This window comes from Felis catus, chromosome C1, assembly GCF_018350175.1.
Source record: "Felis catus isolate Fca126 chromosome C1, F.catus_Fca126_mat1.0, whole genome shotgun sequence".
Lineage (NCBI taxonomy): Eukaryota > Metazoa > Chordata > Mammalia > Carnivora > Felidae > Felis > Felis catus.
Genome location: NC_058375.1, coordinates 159,928,862 through 159,952,929, shown reverse-complemented (window position 1 = coordinate 159,952,929; position 24,068 = coordinate 159,928,862). Strand labels below are relative to the sequence as shown.

The window sequence follows — 24,068 nt, the reverse complement described above, 5'->3', positions numbered from 1 at the left end:
CACTGGGCTCTGCACTGGGCATAAAACCTACTTAAAAAAAAGAGAGATCTATGTATGTTGACATTAAGAGATATCAACAACAAAAAGAGCAAGTTGCAGAAAAGTATCGCAGGTCTCATTTTAGTAAGGAATTCTTGTGCATGTGCTATATGTGTATATATATCTTTGTTTTTATATACACAGAGAAAAGTCTGGAAATGTCTACATCATACTGTTTATCTCAGGAATGGGCATGAGGATGAGAGGTAGAGATTAAACTTTATATTTTATATGCATTAGTTACTGTTGCAATTTTAAAAGAATGCCCTCCATACACCTATTCCCATCTTACTTTCTACCTGATAAATTCTTTATTCTTTAATAGCTGATTAGAACTCATCTTATTAAAATTTTGAGTTCTACCAAATCTTCTTCATCTTTATGTCTCCAATTCACATTTCAGTGCTTGAAAGATACAGGTCCTCAATAAATGTCTAATGATGGAAGTGGGTATTAGCTTCTTCCAGCAGCTGTGACCTCTATTTAATGGAATAGAGAATATGCAGAATATGCAGAAGTGGGAAGGCATCACTTCTTTCTGTGTGTCTTTTGTAAGTCATTCATTCCTAAGGAAGAAACGGATTTACTAATAAAAATAATCAACGGAAATACTTAACTATAGCCAAAAAGACAAGTGGACAGCCAGGAGTCATAAGTATAAGTTAGTGTCAATAGTAGAAAAGATTTAATTGAAATTAGTTAAATTATTAGCTGATATACCTGTAATAATTGTATTTCATCCATCTGAGGCTCACATTTGTTTCACTGATTAACATCTCTGAAATCATGATATTTCTTACAACTGATGACATCTTACAATTATAATTGGAGTGTTTTTTTTCCTTTCTTACCGGTACAGAAAATAACTGTCTTAGATTTGACGAATTAGGATAATTATAATTCCGAAGTAGTTAATCTTAATTATATATTGTTTTGAGAATTATTGCTCTTATTTTACTAACACAAAAACTGAGAGACACAGAAAATTTAAATGACTTTTCATTATCATATATCAAAGTTAACATATAGAACACATAGAATCTTTGTTACATTGTTAAAAAAGCATTAAGGTTTTTGCTCTACAGATAAATGGGCAGTAGACATAGAGAGAGTTGATCCAGGAGGAAGTCCATGTGAGCATATGAGGAAATACACAAGAGTAAAAGAAATACAAATTAAACAATAAGGTACCTTTTTATATCTATTAAAATTGTATCAAAAAAGAAAAGGAGAGAGAAATTTAAGATAACACTCAATTCTGGTTAGCATTGTAAGTTAATATAATGTGTTTAATTATCTTTCTTTTTTTATTTGTGTCATTTGTTCTTTTATTTCCTCTACTAGCTTTTTGGCTATACATCTTTACCTTAGTTTTTAGATACTATTCTAGAAAATAGTTTCAAACATTTTCATCTCAGAACCTCTTTGGACTCTAACCTTTTGAGGACACTAAAAGAACTTTTATTCATGTGAATTATATCTAGTGATGTTTTCCACGTTAGAAATTAAAACTGAGCCATTAAAAATATTTAATTCATTTTAAAACAACAACAATCCATTACATGTTATATAAATTACATATTTTAATGAAAATATCTATTTGTTCCCCCAAAAGAACGGCATTATTTTAAATGTTTGGAAGTCTCTTTAATGTCTGGTTTAATGGAAAAAGCTAAATTCTCATATCTGCTTCTTCATTCCATCTGTTGTGATATGTTGTTTCAGTTGAATTATATGAAGAGAATTTGGCCACACACAGATATGTGCTAGTAAAAGAGAGTTTTCACATAGCATTTAAAAATAATTGTAGGTATTTTTCCTGATATTATACTAAATCTCAGCAATGGTAGTTTCTTAGTTACAATACGGAATATGAAACCATATTAGTTATAATTCATTGATACATTTTACACTTTGGATATTTTATTTCTGCATCATTTTATAACATTATGCATGGATAATTTTGAGTAGTTTGATTCTCTGTTTTATGTAAATCTTTCAAATGTTGACACATTTCATTATACAACATTTAAGAATTGCTTTTGTAATATCACCACTTTCTCATCAGTAAAATCTTGAAGTATTGATTGGAAAGCTATCAAATTCATGGGGTGGACAAAACTTTTGCAAAATCCTAATTTTTGTTTTAAAACACAAAATTTATCTTTGGCAGCAAATATTACCATTTGCTTTCCTTAAAGTGGAAGCACATTTCATTTACTTTTAAGATATGTCAGATACCCAAGTCTGAATAACTAAGTTTGTCTATAGTTGCATTTTCAACTAAAAATAGGATTCCCTGAAAACAAAAAAGCAGATAATTCAGTTCACAACATAAACAACCATACAAATTCTTTTCTATAAGTCAGTCGTCGTACTTCACAATGCAGAAATGCTTTATGTATACCTCCCATTTTGTCACATAGAATGTTAAACATATGTATACCCAAGGGTCAATATTTTATAAAATAGTTTTTATTGCTTTATCAGACACATTCTCCAGTGAATTCTGTTTTTTAGAACAAAACCTGGTGAATTCTTTACCACCCACTGGATGGTGGTGTAGAATCAACAACTACTAGCACATTTTGGTACCACTGTCTTGTTTCATATTAGGGCAGCTGCACTTTTACCTACCATTGTTTTTTATACTATCAGTGTAAACTCAATCAGTGAAAAAGGCAAATAGCAGTATTATATAGTTTTGACTTAGTGAACCACCTGACACGGTGGGCAACACCTTGATAACTATAGTCCTAGAGATTACAGTGTTACTGTCATTATCTTAAGGTGCTTCCTTGATTTGATACAGTTTACTTAGAATTGATATTGTACCACATAATATAAAATGTTAAAAAGATTACAGTAATATGATTCTACTTATGTATTCAACTTGTGTTATATTGTTGCTGTTTGGTTTACTTCTGTAGTTATAAGCTCTATGATTCATTGTTATTATTTTTGCTACATACAGTTAGTAATTTTGTTAAGAAATTAAGACAAAGTATAAAAAAAATGTCTTATAGTTACCCACATATTTATCACTTCTCATCTCTATATTCTACTCTGTGGCTCTGTGTCTCTATCTAGTACCATTTTCCTTGAACCTGAAGAACTTTAACATTTCTTATATTATAGATTCTGCTAGTAACAAATTCTCTTAAATTTTGTTTATCTGAAAATGTTTTTATTTTTAAATTTTGAAAGATATTTTCACTGCATATAGAATTCTAGGTTGACAGAGATTTTTCTTTCAGTACTTTAAAGATGTTCATTTGTGTTCTGGCCTCCATTGTTTCCAATGAGAAGTCAGCTGATGTTTGCAGTGCTTTTCCCCTCTCTATAATTTTTTTAAAGATTTCTTTTTACCTTTGTTTTTTAGAATTTTTCTGTGTATTTAACATGCCTGGGGTTTGCTTTGCTTCCTGGATTTACTATTGGTTACTATTTGTTTGTTTGTTTGTTTTTAATCAAATTTGGAAAAACTTTAGACAGTATTTCTTCAGTTTTTTTTCCTATTCACTCTGTCTCTTCTATTACAGGGACTTCAACTTGTGTGTTTCTTAGACCCAATTTGTATTATACCATAGATTATGAAGACTTGCACCTTTTTTTCCCCAATTTTTTCCCTGTGTTCTCAGTTTGAATAATTTCCATACCTGTAAGTCTTTAAGTTCACTGACATTTTCTTCTTGTAGTGTCCATTAGCTGTTAAGCCTAGCCAGTGAATTTTTCATTTCAGATATTGTATATGGGTTAAAGTCAAGAATTTCCATTTAATGGTTTCCATTTCTTCCATCTATTCATCAATTCAGTCCATCTTTTCCTCTAAATCTTTGAACCTTTTTTTAAAAGCTATTTTAGGGGCGCCTGGGTGGCGCAGTCGGTTAAGCGTCCGACTTCAGCCAGGTCACGATCTCGCGGTCCGTGAGTTCGAGCCCCGCGTCGGGCTCTGGGCTGATGGCTCAGAGCCTGGAGCCTGTTTCCGATTCTGTGTCTCCCTCTCTCTCTGCCCCTCCCCCGTTCATGCTCTGTCTCTCTCTGTCCCAAAAATAAATAAACGTTGAAAAAAAAATTTTTTTTTAAAAAATAAAAGCTATTTTAAATTCTTGTGTACTAATTCTGACATTTGAGTTTTCTTAGTATTTATTGGCTGCCTTTTCTCTTGATTAGGGATCACGTTTTCCTGATTGTTCAAATGCAAATAGTTTTGATTGTGTAGTGGACATTGCGGATGATATCTTTTATGGAATCTGGATTATTTCTAACTTTAAAGGTGTTAGATTTTTTTTCTGGCAAGTGGTTGAATTACTGCCAAATCTCTCTGGTCAGGTAAGATTTAACTTTAAAAAAATTTTTTTTAATATTTAATTATTTTTGAAGGAGAGAGAGAGAGAGAGAGAGAGAGAGAGAGAGAGAGAGAGAGAGAAAGAAACAGAACATTGGCGGGGGAGAGGCAGAGAGAGAGAGACACAGAATCCGAAGCAGGCCCCAGGCTCTGAGCCATCAGCATAGAGCTGATGTGAGGCTTGAACCCATGAACCATGAGATCATGACCTGAACCGAAGTCAGACAGTTAACCAACTGAGCCACCCAGGCACCCTAGGTGAGATTTAATTTTAAGTGTTGTTAGGGTGAGACTGTTTTGATATTGTCCTGAATCCAGTTTGGGTCTTATTCCTATCGCATGGCATTTCTAGGGTCTTAACTGAATAATGAAGGTGTTCAGAGTGGTCTTTCCACTCTGGCTTAGCCAAAATTCCAATAACTCTGAGTACTGCACTGCCTGTGTCCAGTCAGTTTTTTTTTTTTTTTTTTTCTCTGCCTTCACCTCCAGAATCCATCAGGATCTGTGGAGTCTGTCCTGTTGGTGAATAGCCAGAACTAATTAAACACTAGGAGAACTCTCTTGCAGATTTCAGGAGCCTACCCTTCTGTCCAGCCTTCTCTTCATTATTCTGCTGCACAAAGTTGCACCACCTCAGGAACCCTGAACCCTGATCTCTGCCTTCTCAGCTTACAAAAGTGCCACTCAGTAAGACAGCCACTCTCTGATGGGCTGTACCTCTGTACTATAGTCTAGAACATGACCTAGACAGAAGGCCAGGGTGAATGTGGGGACTGACCTTTTGTGTTTCTCTTCTCTTAGGGATCACAGTCTTGCACTGTCTGAGGTGTAATACAGTGCCTAAAAACAATTCCTTCATATATTTTATCCAGTTTTATCATTGTTTATGGTAGAAGGGTAAGCCCATTACTACGTACTCTGTCATGGCCAAAATTACAAGTCCTATTCAGCAATTTTAAGTCATAATTATGAAGATTTTTTTAGCTTCATAGAAAAATGTTTGTGTATATGTATATGTACAAATACAGGAAGGGAACTTAAGAACTATTAATCTGTTAGGATATTTAAATGAAAGGAAAGACTTTTTCTCTTTAAAATTTTCTATTATTATTATAATGATAACTGCAATACATATGATTTTGTCATGGAATTAAGGATTATTAATATAATTTTAAGCTGAAACTAATACCCTCCATTTCTTCCTTTTTACCTAAGAATATTTTATTTTTAATTCACCAGTCACCTAATAAATTTGTTAAATTTGTCTTTAAATTTTGTCTTATGATGAGGCTTTTATATACCAACAAGTAACAAAGACAGAAGAGCATTCTATTCATATAGCTTATACTGGGTACTTTAGTTTATATCTGATTATTAAAAATTATAATAGTGGCACCACATTCAGCAGAATTTTCAATAGGCAGGATCCTCAAAAATGTTAGTACCCAAGCTAAATTATTGAGGTCTGTGTATGTGTGTGTGTGTGTCTGTGTTTAACTTTTCCAAACCAAACCAAATACACAATTATTTAGACTGTTAACTGCAATCAACTTAAAGCTGAAGCAAGGAATCATCATTTGATTACACTTTACATATAGAAGGAATAAGAAGTATGGACATATGCACATTCATGAACTGAGGTCATAAGACTTATGACTACTACAAAATTATAAGACAAATTCTACCAGCCATATTGTAAAAATTTATTACTCAAAAATTCTTTTATTTTTGATATTTCTTTTTTTTAATGTTTTTAATGTTTATTTATATCTGAAGGAGAGAGAGAGACAGTGCATGAGTGGGGAGGAGCAGAGAGAGAGGGAGACACAGAATCCAAAGCAGGCTCTATCCGCACAGAGCCCAACGCGGGGCTTGAACTCACAAACCCATGAGATCATAACCTGAGCCAAAGTCAGATGCCCAACCGACTGAGCCACCCAGGTGCCCCTATTTTTGAGATTTCTTTTTCTCAAATTCAACTTTCCAGGAAAAATGTTAAGTGTATTTTGTATTTTCTGCTTAATTCTCTCTCTCTCTCTCTCTTTTTTTTTTTTAAGTTTGTTTATTTTTGGGAGAGAGACACACAGAGAGGGAGAGCACACAAGTAGGGCAAAGAAAGAGGGAGATGAATCTCAAGCAGGTTCTGCACTGTCAGTGCAGAGCCTGATGTGGGGCAAGATCATGATCTGAGCCACTATCGGTAGTTGGACGCTTAACCAACTGAGCCACCCAGGCGCCCCAAGGAAATTTGAAAACAGTAATCTCAGTTCTGTTATTTGAACACAGTTGTTTTTATTCATCCAATATCTTTATAACTTTATTTAGTTCTGATTATAATACATATACAATTTTGGGATCTGCTGTTTTAACCTCATGTGTCATAAATACTTTTCCACGTTGCTATGTAAACTTTATATTTATAATTTTAAATATCTGCATAATATTCCTTTAAGTTACCATATTTTTTTTCATTACCCTATAACTGAGATTATTTCCAATTTTTTTGTATTATATTTGGTATTCTAGTGAATATCATTTTATAGGTATTTCTCTGTTCTTTTGAGTTACTTTATTACAATAAATTCCCAGAAGCGCAATTCATAGGTCAAACAGTGTGGAACACTTTTTTCCTTTGTTGTTAATGATGGTGGTTGTAATACCTGACTATTTTCAGTTTGTTTGTTATTTGTCTCTATGCTTAAATTCTATTGTAATTGTATTTATTACTTACAAACCTGAATGATTCTTATTGCCGTCTGTTGGGTTTTAGTATATGTGAATCAGACTCTTCTAATATAAAGAAATGCCATAAAGCAGCAGGTCTGGAGGAAGTTCTCATAAATACAGTAGAAACATTTTATAGGTTTCTGTGGGGATTTGGTAACTGTACAGTGGAAAATCTGTTCTGCCGGGGCTTAGGGTATAATATTCCCCTCACTTAGCAGTTAAGAAAATGAAGCAACATAAAGAACAGTGTAAGGAAGTTAGAGCAATTTAAGAAATAACTAAATCTATTAAATACTCAGGAAGAAGCAAGTTAAACTAACAGTTTAAAACAAATGCTTAAAGCTAAAGACCATATATACTCTCATTGTCTCAGAGCTTGATTTTTGTTACAGGGAAATGGATTGTTCTATTTTCTTTCTTATATGCTGTAGAAATTCATAGATGAGAAGCTTGTACCCAGCCTTAGTAATCCTATTTTTTCAATAAATGACCTGTTGCCTTTAATATCATAACTATCATTTAATAATGCTCTATATGGATTTATATATACAGAAAATAAAGTATAATTGCCAGTTCCAAGTTATGTATGTGATTGCTCACATAAGTTAAGTCAAAACAAAAGTCTGTTCTAATTTCATTCATTGAAGCATGTGAACAAAGCTGCTGAATGATTATTTAGGCTGTGAATGACTGGGTTTTATTTGAAACGACAGTGGTTAAATTTTCATCTTTGCAACTCTGATTTTTTTTTGCATTATCATTTACTTTTCTTGAGAATTTCAGTATACCAGTTTTGATCCTACTTAAAGGAAAGTATTTATAGCCAGGTCACTGGAATATACCCTCTCATATCTGATTGCATAAACATGACTTAAAATAGGACCAAGCTTATCATTCCACCCAAAGTAACTCCTTATTCTGTCTTGGTTACCCCTACTTGATTAATACTCAGTTTTGAGACCTTAGAATCATTCTTGACTCTGTTGTTCTTCTCCTCCCTGCAGCTAGTTAACCTCTAGGTCACAGCTACAGGTTTTGTCGGTGTCTCTCCCTCTGCTCTGCCTTTCTGTTTGTTGCCACTGCCTTAGTCCCGGGACTTATTATTCCTAGACCACTGAACAGACTTCTCACTGGTCTCCCTTCCACCTCCCCACGTCATTTTCTCTTGTGCACTACTAACCTGTTCACACTTAAGATCCTCTGAAATCTGACCATGACCCAGCTGCCAACTTCATCTGCCGTTACCCAAGAGAACCAATCAAAATGGATTTTTTTATTGTTTCCTGTACATACTGTCCATATTCCCAGCTTCATAATGACATGAATAATTGCCCCACCTCCTTTCCCTCTAACCTGGGCCCAAACTCCCCTCCCTCTCAAGCCTTCCTATTTGCCCCAGCTAGCATTAATTGGCTATATTTGCATACAGTAGATGCTAACCAAGTAGACTACCTTGTATTCTCATTTACTTCTGTTAATCTGCCTGCTTCAGGAGAATATAAACCCCATTATGGCCAAAGATAAGTCTTAAATCTCTCAGTATCCCCCACTGTCTTGGTAGACATTAATAGACTACTTACTTGCCAAGAGGATGGACTTGGATTTGAATTCTGGTTCTGTCACTTAGTGGCTATCTTACCTTGATTAAGTTACTAAATTTCTCTTTCCTCTTACGAGAAATGAGCATGATTATAACCCCCTCATAGGGTTTTTGAAAGAATTAAGTAAGACATATATGTATGTAATGTGCTTACTAGCACAATGCTTAGCACATAATAAATAATAGTAGCTTATCAGTATAATAATTATGACCAGGCTAAGTGCTCAGTTAATGTTTATCAGCCACCATTATGATGCATGTCAAAATGTTGATATTTTGCCCCTTTATAATCAATGAGGTAGCTACAAATATCATATGATATTAATGTTAATTTTTCTTACAATTATCAATAAGCTACATGGAACTTGAATTTTAGATATGTAGTTTCTTTGTTGTTTAGAAAAACGATTTATTCCTGAAAATTACATCACTCATTCATAGTCTTACCAATTGAGAAAAAGGCATTGCAAACTTTGTAAAAACCAAACAAAAAAACAAAAACAAAAACAAAAAAACCCCAAAAAACTCACCTTTTGTGTATAAAGATGTTGCTTCTATTCCATGAAAACATTTTAGCAGTGGAAAATATCTTCTCATATAGGAAGTATAAATTCTGAAACTGAAAATACTTATAGAAAGTGCAAGACCTTGAAAAGCTGACCTTCTTATATACTATGTGAATTATTCTATCATTTAAATGTAAAAGAATCCATTTACAGAAATTAAGGCAACTAATAAAAATATAAAATTACTTAAAAGACTGAAGGTAAGTGCAAAATATTTTAAAACTTATCTCTTTGACAGTGAAGTATTAGAATACAATTATTATGAAAGAGATTTTAAAACTGTTAAAAATGCCATATTCATAAACAAAAGGGCAAATAAATTTAGCCTTAGAGTAAAATAGAGCAAACCATACTAGTACTCAAATAATCATGCACCATAGTGCTCCTGGGACATTACTTCGCAGTCATTTCCAAAAGGTGGCTGGGGCTTGCAACACAGCCAGATTTAAACAGAAGAGCTATAGGAGTTCCAGGATTGTACCAGCACTATCAGAAGAAACATCTGACACAAAATATATTCATTCAACACAGAATTAGTTTGTATCATTTGTCTTTGACTCTGCTAGAATGACAGATGTGTCCTTTGCCACTCTCTTTCTGATTTCAATTATAAAACAGGTTTTACAATCTTTTCATTTTTTGGTAGGGATCACATGCAGTGGTCAAAAGAAGAAGAAGCAGCAGCCAGAAAAAGAGTAGAGGAAAACTCAGCTGTGCGAGTCCTTCTGGAAGAACAAGGTAGGCAACTACGTGTAGTAGCTTCTGGAGCCTGGTTTTTCTCTTTGACCTTCCACTGATTCAGTTCACATGTTAGTCTGTTTTCCTCCTGTGTCATTACTTTGGAGAGTTCTTAGCTTTTACCTACGCCAATCCACTTGTTCCATTTGGGAGAATTCCATTATTCTAGTGTAGTGGGACAAAGTTAGTGAAATAAATTATGTATTGACTCTTTACTTGCTTTTTTGGTAATCATAGTATGACATTTTTCTGAGAGATACACACAAGGAAATTTTGAAATTTCCCTCTTGCTATGCATCTTTTATTTATTTAGTTAGTTGTTTTTGTTGTTTATTTATTTATTTTGAGAGAGAGACAAAGCTCACAAGCTGGGGAGAAGCAGAGAGAGAGGGAGAGAGAGAATCCTAAGCAGGCTCCATGCTGTCAGTGCAGAGCCAGACCCAGGGCTTGATCTCACGAACCGTGAGATCATGACCTGAGCCAAAATCAAGAGCCAGATGCTTAACTGACTGTGCTACCCAGGTGCCTCACTATGCATCTTTTAGTATGCTGTTGTGCATTTTACTGGCCAGGAATATTTAATAAATTCAGAAACTTTGAGCAAAAAAGGTAAAGTCGTATTAAAATGTTGTGACCTTTTAGGCTAAACATCAAGGTACTTTTCTTGGAGGCCTTTTGATATTCAGAGTTTAATTGAGGTAAGACCTTGCCAACCTTCGAATCTGGCTTCTAAAAAAATTGGCTAATGCTACTGTTACAAAAACAGAAAATAACAAGCATTGGTAAGGATGTGGAGAAATGGAACCCTTATACACTGTGCAATTGGTGAAATTGTAAAATGGTGCCGCCTCTATGGAAACCAGTATAGAAGTTCTTTAGAAAGTTAAAAATGGAAGTACCATATGACCTAGCAATCCCACCTCTAGATATATAGCCAAAAATTGAAAACAGGGTTTTGAAGGTATATTCACACATCCATGTTCATAGCAATACTAGTCACAATAGGCAAATGGTAGAAGCAATCCACATGTCCCTCGGCGGATAAATGGATAAACAAAATGTGGTATACACACAAGAGGATATTACTCAGCCTCGGAAAGGAAGAAAATCCCACCACATGCTACAACATGGATGAACCTTGAGAATATTATGCTAAGTGAAATAAGTCAGTCACAAAAAAGGCAAATACTATATAATTCCACTTATATGAGATACCTTAAGTAGTCAAATTCATAGAAACGAAAAGTAGAATGGTGGTTACCAGGGGCTGGGGGGAGGAGGAAACACAGTTGTTGTTTTAAAACATACAGAGTTTCAGATTTGCAAGATGAAAAAGTTCTGGACCTCTGTTTCACAACAAAGTGAATATACTTAACACTACTGGACTGTACACTAAAAAATTGTTAAGATGATAAATTTTATGCGATGTGTTTTTTACCACATTTTTTTTAATTTTTTTTTTAAATTTTTTTTTCAACTTTTTTTTTTTTTATTTATTTTTGGGACAGAGAGAGACAGGGCATGAACGGGGGAGGGGCAGAGAGAGAGGGAGACACAGAATCGGAAGCAGGCTCCAGGCTCTGAGCCATCAGCCCAGAGCCTGATGCGGGGCTCGAACTCACAGACCGCGAGATCGTGACCTGGCTGAATTCGGACGCTTAACCGACTGCGCCAGCCAGGCGCCCCTACCACATTTTTTTTTAAAGCACACTAGAAAAAACTTGGTCTGTGTCATTCTCACTTCATAGCTAGGAACCCATATACACTTTGACCAACCCATGTACTCTCGAGATAAGACTTTCTACCTTGTTTTTCCTAAAGTGATTTCTCCTTTCAAACAGGTTCGTTCTTTCTTTAAAAAAAAAAAAAAAGTTGTTTGAAGTACCAAATACATAGAGAAATTTTCACAACTCTTAAATGAATTGTCCCAAAGCTCATTGAATTTCCCCAATATCCACGTCAAGAAACAGATTATTACCATTAACCCCAAAATTTCCTCATTTTCTGAACGAATAACAATACTTTTCCAACCCCTCCGACTCCACAAAGAGCAACCACTATTCTGGCTTCTAATACCCTAGATTAATTTTGCCAGAACAGCTTGGTTTTGGTCATGATGATTTCTCAATCATTCTTGTAGCAGTATCAGAGTACCTGTTAGATGGAGCAAGTGTCAGCAGACTATGGCCAGGGGCAAATCCAGTGTACTGCCGGCTTTTATAAATAAAGTTTTATTGGAACACAGACATAATCATTTATTTACATATTGTCTATGGCTGCTTTTGAGGTATACATACAGAGCTGAATAGTTGTGATAGAGACTGTACACAGCCCATAAAGACTACTTACTGTCCGACCCTTTACAGAAAAGTTTGCCAACTCCTGAGATAGAATTTGGTTTCCAGATCAATCCTATGTTCTGAAACCCCCCAGGGAAAGATGTTTTAATTCCTCTGTGCAAGCCAAACATAGTGAAAATCACTAATCTCACCAATAGTCAACTATTATTCTAGTGACTTTAGTATACAATTGTAGCTAAGGTTTGAAAACTGAGCTAATGAGACAGCTTTTAACCAATGAAGGGGGCATTTCTTCCCTATCTTATTCTCTGCCACCATTAATGACTTACTTTATCCTCTGGCACTGTTTGGTACTCCTTAGAGCTAGTTCTCCTTCCTTATCTTAAGCATGAATATGTCCTGGCGGGTGGGCAGGATAGAAGAGCACCTGGTCCACGATGGAACCATTCTATTTTTATGAGCTCCAGCCATGCAGTCCCAGAGTGGGATATAGCCAGGGAGTGTTGGGGCTGGATTTGAGGGTGCATACCAGTGGCAGTTCTGCTTACAAATCAGCCAACTTTGCATTCCTTTGCAGGAACTCTGTCACACTGTTTCTGAGGAAGTATAATTTTGCTTCTTTGCCAGCAGCTGCACAGACATATTTTCCACATTACTCAAGCTTCTGCTAGTGGCCACCTGGATGTGACAGAGAGAGTCAAGCCTAAACAGAATTAAAAGTTATCAGTCATCTTAATTCGTTTCCAGGAAGTTAAAAATTATCTACAGTATATTTCCTGATATGAAAAACCAAGAATTTTTTTCATGCTCTCTTGAATATTTGTTTAGGACATAAATAGATGAGCAGTGCTGATAATGTTCCCTTAAAGTGCTCTGTACTGAGGCTGCCTATTTTGGCCTATTTATGTTAACAATGAACTTGAGTGAAGCTAATGAGAAGGTTATTTTAGGGCTTGGAAACCGCAGTAAAGGAAAATGACAGTTCCCACAGAACCATAGTGTGACTGAAATAGAAAGGTGGTGACTGGCCTCTCTCTACAGAAGCAGGAAAAGCAGGCTGGAGAGGACTGATGATACTGCTTTGAAGCATTTGGTTTGCTTATTAGCACATACAGTCTCTTTCTGAGCAAGTTTTCTGGCTGCTGTGGAGACCCAGAACTAAAGACTCCATTTTAAAATGACTCAAAATGGGGAGCCTGGGGAGCTCATTCGGTTAAGCCTCTGACTCTTGATTTCGGCTCAGGTCATGATCTCATAGTTCATGGGTTCAAACCCCGTGCTGGGCTCCATGCTGACATCACAGAGCCTGCTTGGGTTTCTCTCTCTCCCTCTCTCTCTCTGCCCCTCCCCCACTCGTGCTGTCTCTGTCTCTCTCAAAACAAGTAAACTTAAAATTTTGTTTTAAGTAATAAAAGTAAAATGAAATAAAATGACTCAAAGTGATTGAGGTTTCCCCACCCTGGAATAGAACATGGTGCGGCGGACTGCATACATGTCAGGGAATTGCCACAAGGAGGGGACCACACAGGGAGAGTGGCCATTTATGCCATTTAAGTAAGATTGCATAGAGCAGCAATTGAGGCTGCTGTGGGGATGGCAAAGAAAGAGAACTTCTGTTCTGAGGAGCTATGTTCAGTGACAAGACATTACAGTGAGACTAAATACCTTCTCAGCCACCCAGCCAGTCTCTGCCAGGAATCAGCCAGGTCTCTGCCAGGTCCTGCTAGGCTGTGGAAGTCCGGGGGGAAGCTTCTAATTTGATATCTAGTGTCTCTGATGAATACAGGTCAAGGTGAATGGATCCATTTAAAAGCTCTGCTCGTAAACTTTGTAAAAACCCAAAGGAGGCTCTGACCCGGTTCTTATTCTGGTGCTTCTGTTAACCACCATCTCTTCTTTTCCAGGAGAGCCCTAAGTCTCTGAAAGAGCCTGTTTTCTCCCATCACAGAGGATTCCGTTGGCAGATCATTATATAGCATAAGGACTAGTTATTGATCTTATCTCACTTATTTTAATGTCCCTGGGAGGAAATACTCGTTCTGCCATGCTGGCCTACTCTCTAGCACACTTCTTTTGGTCTTGTGTGTGTCACTCCCTCCTGTCACTCCCATTTCTCATTTCTCACCTATTGTCGCAGATATTGTGAGAACTGAAGTCAGGAAACACCCTCACAGTTCTGAAAATAGGAACTTAAGCATCACAAATAGTGTAGTTTTTTGCTGAGAGATGGTTGACATTTCATGTCTGTGATTAAAGTGTATAACATCCAAGCTCTCATTAGCAATATTTCTTCCACTTAGGTGCCCAGATTAATAGTTTTAATTCCACGTTTCCTTTTGGTAATTTATTTTAAATATTACAATAGCTCATATTTCTTGTAAAAGCAGATTAATTCAGAGAAATAAGAAAAACACATTTGGCAGTTTTTGAGTTAACATGTTTATATTTTATAATTTCCTAAAAACACCTCCAGTGTGTTATATCTTAGCTGATCATTTAGCAAATGTAATGGGCTTTTAAAACTTAATAACGAAAGCAGCTGCTATTTTTACTTTAAAATATACTTTCAAATAACTACCTATCTAGGGTGAGTTATCTATGTTAAGCAAAATAGTAAAAGAATAACTTTACCACTTGTGAATACCTTTACCACTTGAAAGTGTCCTGTGTGAAAAAAAAGAGTAGCTAAAAGTTTCGTGTGCTGATAAATTTAGGGTACTTTTTTTTTTAATGTCTATTTATAGTTGAGAGAGAGAGAGAGAGAGAGAGAGAGAGAGAGAGAGAGAGAGAGAGACAGAGGGCGCCAGCTGGGGAAGGGCAGAGAAAGAAGGAGACATAGAATCCAAAGCAGGCTCCACGCTCTGAGCTGTCAGCACAGAGCCCGATGTGGGGCTTGAACTCACAGACTGTGAGATCATGACCTCAGCTGAAGTCAGATGCTTAACCGACTGAGCCACCCAGGTGCCCATAGGGTACTTATTTTTAAGTCAGCTTTGTTTGTTTAAAAGTTCATGCTGTGCTCTTAGAAATACACTTTTCATGGGGCGCCTGGCTGGCTCAGTCAGTAGATCATGCAACTCCTGATCTCAGGGTTGTAAGTTTGAGCACCACTTTGGGTGTAGAGATTACCTAAACATAAAATCTTGGGGCACCTGGGTGGCTTAGTCAGTTGAGCTTCTGACTCTTGATTGTGGTTCAGGTCATGATCTCAGGGTTGTGGGATCCACATGAGCTCCACATGAGCATGGAGCCTGCTTAAGATTCTCTGTCTCTCTCTCTCTCTGCTTCTCTCCCCAATCTGCATGCTCTCTCTGTCTCTAAAAAATAAAAAAATAAAATCTTAAAATATATGTGTATGTGTGTGTATATATATACATATATATGTATGTATATATGTGTATATATATATACATATATATGTATGTATATATATATATATATATATATATATATATATATATATATACTTTTCATAAGAGTTTTTTCTTAATTAGACAATGAACTTTATCAGTGATATATGGAAATTTCTAACTTTGAGAGCTCAGGTGTTTGTGTAAATGATGTGTAAAAATAATTCTAAATTGCCTTTTGTTTCACTGTAACAGGATAAATTTTCATAATTCATACTAATCATATCTCATATGTCAGATACATAAGTGGTTTAATTCAGTTTCTTAGTTGTGATATTCAGTGTGATTCAGGGTGAGTTCTGAATATTTAAGTATAGTTAGTATGTCATATTCCTTCTTCCCCTCAGCAGTATTAAATTTAATAAATGAATAATTGAGAATTTGCTTCATCTGTCTATGGTTAAGCACATCACTACATCCCTTTTACTGCCATTGGCACTGAACAATTAACTCTGAGTCCATAGCCTAGGAATATGAAAGGAAAAACTGCTTCTCCGAGAAAAACTGATCATTAATACACCTATTTAGAAAATCAGTTGGTAAAAAAAAAAAAAGTCAGTTGGTTGGGGCATCTGGCTGGTTTAGTCAGGAGAGCATGTGACTCTTGATCTCAGGGTCATACATTATGTATGTATTTTGGACAAGATTAAGAAAGTGCAGATTCTCCACACTATATTTATCATTATTGGCCTGAACTTGAGATGAGTTAATAGGAGTGAAACTACATTTTTCACTCATGGTCAGGAAAAATAGCTCTTCCACTTCCCTGTTATCAGAGACCTTTAATGTTCAGGAAATTAAATCATATGCTGAAGGTGTTTACCTTGCTCCTAACCAGATCTGTGAGTGTGAATGAGCTTCTGGTGGGGTCTCAGAAGCCATCACACATAACTGGGAACTATGAATTGCCAGCCTTGATTGAGATACTGCTGAAAGCACAACTTTAAAAAGCAAAGAACAAGAAAGTTCCGGCCCATTAGCCTTTACCCCAGCCCATGCTGAGTGCTGTTTCTGTTTTGTTTCTATCCCACAAACCCACCTATTCTCATAGAACATTTTATGTTTCCATTGCTCATCATAATTTCATCATATAATTTTGCATAGTTTATATTTTATATAAATCAAATGGTGTTTAATTCTGTATTTTTTGTCTGTTTTTATGAAGGTTCACTCCAATCAGCATTATTTTTACAATTTATACTGATTATGTCATACTGAAGTTTTAATTTCAGTTGGATGCTTTATAATGAGAGGAAAGTACAAAATCAGAAAAACAGGTTATTTTCAGAGATATTTTGGAGGGGTTGTTACTGATTTTGTGTTGTGATGCCTGGGTGGTTCAGTTGATTAAGCATCCAACTCTTGATTTTCGGCTCAAGTCATGATCTCGGGATTCTTAAGATGGAGCTCTGGGTTGGGCTCTGTGTTGACAATGCAGAGCCCACTTGGGATTCTCTCTCTCCCTCTCACTCTGCCCCTCCCCTGCTGGTGTTCTCTCTCTCTCTCTCTCTCTCTCTCTCTCTCTCTCAAAATAAATAAACTTTAAAAATTTTCTGATTTTGTGTTAGGAAGGCAATATAGTGTAATAGTTAAGAGAATGAGCTTTATTTATTTATTCTTTTTTAAATTTATATTTTTTAGTAATCCCTACACCCAAAGTGGGGCTCAAACTCACAACACCAAGATCAAGAGTCATATGCTCTTCTGAATGAGCCAGTCAGATACCCCAGAGCATGAGCTTTAAAGTCCAATAGACTTGGGGGGTGCCTGGGTGGCTCAGTTGGTTAAGTGTCTGACTTCAGCTCAGGTCATGATTTCACGGTTCATAAGTTTGAGCCCCGCATTGCACTGTCTGCTGTCAGTACAGATCCCGACTCAGATCCTCTGTCCCTCTCTCGCTGTCTGCCCCTTCCCCACTCATGTGTGCTTGTGTGCACTTGTGCTCACACACTCTCTCTCTCATAAATAAATATTAAAAAAAAAAACGTCCAGTAGACTTGGTCCAGATCCTGGCTCTAGCTGGATGACCTTGGAAAATTTTTTATCCCCTCTGACCTTGAATTTCTTTGTCTGTAGATTGGAGTAATAATATGTCTGATTAGTATCATTAGGATTAAAATGGGAAAAAATCCAAATAAAGCATTTGACATAGTGCCTAGCACATAACAAACAGTATCTGTTATTGCTGTTAATGATATAATGATTTATGTTTTTTTCTCTTAATTCCTGAATAGTGGGAAATACTTGAAAAAGGCTTGGAAGTGTACGTATTAGCAGACCTTGACTGTAGTCTTCTCATAGTAATCAGATCCTTTTTAAAGATTGCATAATCTAGGGTTGAATTTAGATGCTTGATGTATTTGCAATGAACCAGATTCCAGTCACCTTACTGAAGATTCATCTTTATAAACTGTAGAAATTAAAACAGTAGTAGTACAAGTTCATATTTAAGACAGCAATCTGACCCAAGGTTTTGTAGTTTGTAGAACTGACAATGTTTAATGTTCTCCATAAATTCATGGGGTTTAATAAGAAAAGTACATAGACTTTTAGACCTTGAACATAGAGAAACGCTAATTCAACCCCTCATCAAATGAGGAAACTGTCGGCAAGTTGAGTGAAGAATTCATCTAAAATTCTTGTTTTGTGTATAAGATATAGATAAAACTTTACAAAAAGAAAGAACTACTTAATAATCATTAAATTGTTGCCATCACTCTAAATATTCATCTGATTATTATAAATGAGTATATAATAAATATTAATGTTTTTTAAAAATTATTTATATTTGAGAGAGAGAGAGAGAGAGACAGAGCATGAGCAGGAGAGGGGCAGAGAAAGAGGGAGACCCAGAATCCGAAGCAGGCTCTAGGCTCTGAGCTGTTAGCACATAGCCCAACATGGAGCTCAAATTGTGAGATCATGACCTGAGCCAACGTTGGACGCTTAACCAATTGAGCCACCCAGGGGCTCTGGTATATAATAAACTTTAGAATTGTAATCAGTGTATAGACTGGTCTGTGTGAATGTTTTCTGTTAATATCATTATCCTTTAGGTTTTAGTGGCTATTGAAGATTACTCTGTTTTGACCTGCATGGCTTGCTTGGTCATTCCTATGTTGTTGGGTATTTGAGTTTATTTCCCACTTATTCCTATTTTTTAAAAATGTTTATCTATTTATTTTGAGAGAGAAAGAGAGAGAGGGAGGGGCAGAGAGAGGGAGAGAGAGAGAATCCTAAGCAAACTCCATGCTGAGAGCACAGAGCCCAACTTGGGGCTCAAACCCATGAACCATGAGATGATGACCTGAGCCAAAACCAAGAGTCAGACACTCAACCAATTGAGCCACCCAGGAGCTGCCCCCTTCTCCCTATTTAAAAAAATTTTTTTTTCAACATTTATTTATTTTTGGGACAGAGAGAGACAGAGCATGAATGGGGGAGGGGCAGAGAGAGAGGGAGACACAGAATCGGAAACAGGCTCCAGGCTCTGAGCCATCAGCCCAGAGCCTGACGCGGGGCTCGAACTCACGGACCGCGAGATCATGACCTGGCTGAAGTTGGACGCTTAACCGACTGCGCCACCCAGGCGCCCCCTCCCTATTTTAAATAGCACTACTATGAACATTTTTTCTTCCAAGCTGCTGTCCTGCTATTTACCTCCTTCCTCCCAATTAATTCCGAGGGGAATATTTCCACAGATTAATTGAGATGTAGTGTTACATTCTAGTTACTGATAGTTAGGTTCAAACTCACTTCACAAGTAGCTTGGCAATGAAACATCAGATACCGGGGATTTTACTAAATGTAGGTCTTCTTAGGTGGTTGCTTTTTATTAAACTGAAACATTTTTTACCAGCACAGAGTGAGTTACAAAGAGAGTTTTTAAGGAAAAAGGAACAGGGGAGGTGTGAGAAAACCCTGGGGAAATTTGATAGTTTCCTAATTCCTCCTGAATCTGATTTTCAGAATGTTGTTTTATTTCCTCACACAGTATACCAGGCACACTCCAGTTCTTAAAAGTAGAGATAGAACTATTTTAAAGATAATCTATAAAATTTTCAGATTAACCACAAATGGGCTTCCTTCCATTAGTGCAGATGTGAACATGTTTTGGACTTCAGCATCATATAATTCTTTTGTTACAGAGATCTACTTTCATTTCTCAGACCTTAAATACAGATGGGAGTTTCTGTCTTTATAGCAGTCCTGCTGCCAGATACAATTCAGCCTTGATGGGAAGGAAGTCTTGTGGCCAGATGGGTGGAGATCCATGTACAAGGCCATAAAGATAAAAATGGAAAGAAAAGGAAAACTATAAAGGTTTCAGGACAGGGTTCTACAACAAAGATGAACTGGCAACTGCTGGCAACTGCTTGTTCTGAGGGTTGGGGCTTCTTTACAATTATGAAAGAAATGATTCCATTATTTTTATTTAATTTTTTTTTTTTTTTTTTCAACGTTTATTTATTTTTGGGACAGAGAGAGACAGAGCATGAACGGGGGAGGGGCAGAGAGAGAGGGAGACACAGAATCGGAAACAGGCTCCAGGCTCCAAGCCATCAGCCCAGAGCCTGACGCGGGGCTCGAACTCACGGACCGCGAGATCGTGACCTGGCTGAAGTCGGACGCTTAACCGACTGCGCCACCCAGGCGCCCCCCATTATTTTTATTTATAACTTTATTTAGGGGATAGTAATTTCATACAGATCAAAATTCAAATGAAAATTCTTTAATTTCTTCTTTCCTAGCCTTTGTTTGTTTGTTTATTTATTTTGAGAGAGATATTGAGAGAGCACCAAGTGGGGAGGGGCAGAGAGCAAGGGGGACAGACGATCTGATGCAGGCTTTAGGATCCAAAGCAGGCTCTATGCTGACAGCAGAAAGCCCAGTGCAGGGCTTGAACTCACTAACCGAACCATGAGATCATGACCTGAGCTGAAGTTGGACACTTAACCGACTCAGCCAGGCACCCCCAAATGAAAATTCTTTTTCTATTCCTGGCCCCAGCCAACCCAGTTCCCCTTTCTAGAGGCAACCAGTATTACTAGTTATATGATTATCCTTCCAGAGGTATTCTGTACGTATACAAGCAAATATGTGTGTGTGTATGCATTGTGTTTCTGTGTATGCACACACATGTGTTCTTTATCTTCATTTTTCCTAACAAATGATTGTATCGTATACACACTGTGCTACACTTTGCTTTTTTGCCCAACATTAGGTCTTGGAAATTATATCGATAGAAGATCTTTTTTATTCTTTGAAAGCACTTTAAAAAGGTCATGTGTCAGGGCGCCTACGTGGCTCAGTCGGTTGAGCAACCGACTTTGGCTCAGGTCGTGATCTCGCGGTCTGTGAGTTCCAGCTCCGCATTGGGCTCTGTGCTGACAACTTGGGAGCCTGGAGCCTGCTTCAGATTCTGTGTCTCCCTCTCTCTCTCTGCCCCTCCCCCACTCATGCTCTGTTTCTCTCTCTGTCAAAAATAAACATTAAAAAAAAATTTTTTTAATAAATAAAATAAAATAAAATAAAAAGGTCATGTGTCTATATTGGGTGAGAATAATTCTTTTTTTTTAATGTGTATTTTATTTTTGAGAGAAAGCACGAACAGGGGAGGGGCAGAGGGAGAGGGAGACACAGACTCTAAAGCAGGCTCCAGGCTCTGAGCTGTCCGCACAGAGCCCAATGTGGGGCTAGAACCCACAAGCCATGAGATCATGACCTGAGCCGAAGTTGGACACTTAACCGACTGAGCCACCCAGGTGCCCCAGGTGAGAATAATTCTTAACCCAGGGATTAGGCCTGGTACATGCATAACAGTGTCCAAGAAATGTTTGTTGAGTGAAGGAGTGAGTGAATTATTTTATTAATTTAAGGTACAAATAAAAAGAGGCAGAAAGCTGGGGCACCTGGGTGGCTCAGTTGGTCAAGCGTCCGACTCTTGGTTTCCGCTCAGGTCGTGATCTCATGGTTTGTGGGTTTGAGCCCCACATCAGACTCTGCAGTGCATGTTCACACAGACTCTCCACAGCATGGAGCCTGCTTGACATTCTTTCACTCCCTCTCTCTCTCTGTCCTTCCCCCGCTCACTCTGTCTCTCTCAAAAATAAATAAATAAGGCTAAGAAAAAAAAGAGGCAGAAAGCTAAGAATTGTCTGAAGTTCTGAGATGGTTGAACTAACGCTGACACTGGACAGAGGGAAATCCAAGGGATAACATCATGAAACGCAAATTTCCTTTAAAAAGGCATATCTCTTTAAGGTTTCATAGTAGGAGATGTCAATAGGAAGAGATTCCTCTGGAGGTAGGGGGAGAATGGGATGGCTCTTAGCTCCAGGGGTTAAGATACGTGGTCCTAGCTCTGCTGTGACTGGGCTCTGGGGCCTAGAACAAGTGGGTTCATATCTGTGCTATCTTCTGTTCAAACGCAAAACAAGGGAGTTGGGAGTAGATTATTTCAATGGGCCATTCTGGCTCTAAGATTGTGTAATTTATAATTCTGCAATTTCCTGTCTGATTACCAAGATATTCATTGTGTTGAAACTGCATATACAGAGACATAAAAAATGGTGTCCTTTCTCTAAGAGTCCTACAAGTTATTGGTAAAAATGTGAGTATTAAGAATCCAAGATTTAGGGGTGCCTAAATGAGTGGCTCATTTGGTGTCTGACTCTTGATTTCAGCTCAGATCATGATCTCACGGTTCGTGGGTTCAAGCCCCCCATTGGGCTCCACACTGACAGCACAGAGGCTGCTTGGGATTCTTTCTCTCTCCCCCTTCTCTGCTTGTGTATGTGCTCTCTCTCTCAAAAGAAATAAATAAACTTAAAAAAAAAATCTATGGGTGCCTGGGTGGCTCGGTTAAGCCTCCAACTTTGGCTCAGATCATGATCTCTTGATTCATGAGTTCAAGCCCCTCATCAGGCTCTGTGCTGTCAATGTAGAGCCTTCCTGAGATCCTCTGTCTCCCCCTCTCTCTGCCCCTCCTCCCTTTGTGCCTGTGTGCACACATGCGCTCTCTCTCACAAAAATAAACATTAAAAAACTTTTTTAAATCTATCTTCCTTAAAAAAATAAATAAAAATAAATTCAAGATTTAAACTATAAAAAGTAGTTTGCAATGATTATATTCCTCACAAAAATGTATTGGCCAAACTATTAAGACAGAAGCAGATTTGTAGGGGATAGAACTAAATACCCCATACACTGACACATTTTGAGAAAAATAATACTCTGTAGTTTTAACCTGTAAAAGGCCAAAAAAAAAATCAGATAAATAAAAGTTATAATATTAAAGTTATTCAGTAGTGGGGCGCCTGGGTGGCGCAGTCGGTTAAGCGTCCGACTTCAGCCAGGTCACGATCTCGTGGTCCGTGAGTTCGAGCCCCGCGTCAGGCTCTGGGCTGATGGCTCAGAGCCTGGAGCCTGTTTCCGATTCTGTGTCTCCCTCTCTCTCTGCCCCTCCCCCGTTCATGCTCTGTCTCTCTCTGTCCCAAAAATAAATAAACGTTGAAAAAAAATTAAAAAAAAAATAAAGTTATTCAGTAGTAAATGTAATTGTTATAAATGTATGTAATATATTTAACAGTATTTAATTATTAAATATATTTAGTTATTAAAGTAGTAACTAATAGTAAACATCATTTATAGTAAAATAAATCTTTTTTTTTCTCTTTATTTTAGTTAAGTATGAGAATGAAGCTAGTCAATATTGGGATACATTTTATAAGATTCATAAGAATAAGTTTTTCAAGGATCGTAATTGGCTGTTGAGGGAATTTCCTGAAATTATTCCAGTTGATCAAAAAACTGAAGAGAAGACACAAGAATCATCATGGGATAATGTGAAAACTGGTGCTGCAAATTGTTTCTCAAGAACACACTGCCCTATTATGCCTGAAGAAAAAAATCTTGGTATGAAAAGGTGTGGTTCATCAGATGGTCCAAGCAAAGCAAGATCTCATTTTTCCAACCTAGACTCTGAAGAACACAGCGAAGGACCTCTGAAGACTGAATTGTTTCCTGGTAGCAGTGCCACTTTCAGAATCCTTGAGGTACTGTCCTGCAGGGGCAAAGATGGGAGGTGGCAAATAATTTTAAAATGTATATTGCATATTACCTTATTAATGATCCAGATTTTTTAGGGGGAATAATGATCAAATCTAACTAGAAAAGGGTTCAGTATGCCTTTGTGCATAAAAAATATTGAAGGGACTCACATGTATAATCAGGCTCTAAGTTTGTGATTTTAATTTTTTTTTTAATTTGTTTTCATTTCTAATTTGAAGGCAGTTTTAAATACCAGTAAAGTTTTGGCCTTAATTTCTGTCTCTTTCT

The 24,068-nt window shown here is 37.0% G+C and overlaps 1 protein-coding gene across 12 annotated transcripts in view; it reads left to right on the top strand.

Annotated features, from left to right (window-relative positions):
- Positions 1-24,068, top strand: part of METTL8 (methyltransferase 8, methylcytidine) — a 99,568-nt gene that overhangs the window by 48,258 nt on the left and 27,242 nt on the right. For 10 of the 12 annotated variants that reach the window (XM_019838253.3, XM_019838252.3, XM_045033943.1 and 7 more), the window contains 2 exons: positions 9,927-10,018; positions 23,415-23,785. In XM_019838253.3, coding sequence (XP_019693812.3) covers positions 9,927-10,018; positions 23,415-23,785 — 463 coding nt within the window. Of the gene's footprint in view, positions 1-183; positions 246-9,926; positions 10,019-23,414; positions 23,786-24,068 lie in introns of all 12 variants that reach the window. The other 2 variants (XM_045033945.1, XM_045033944.1) reach the window with 2 other exon arrangements.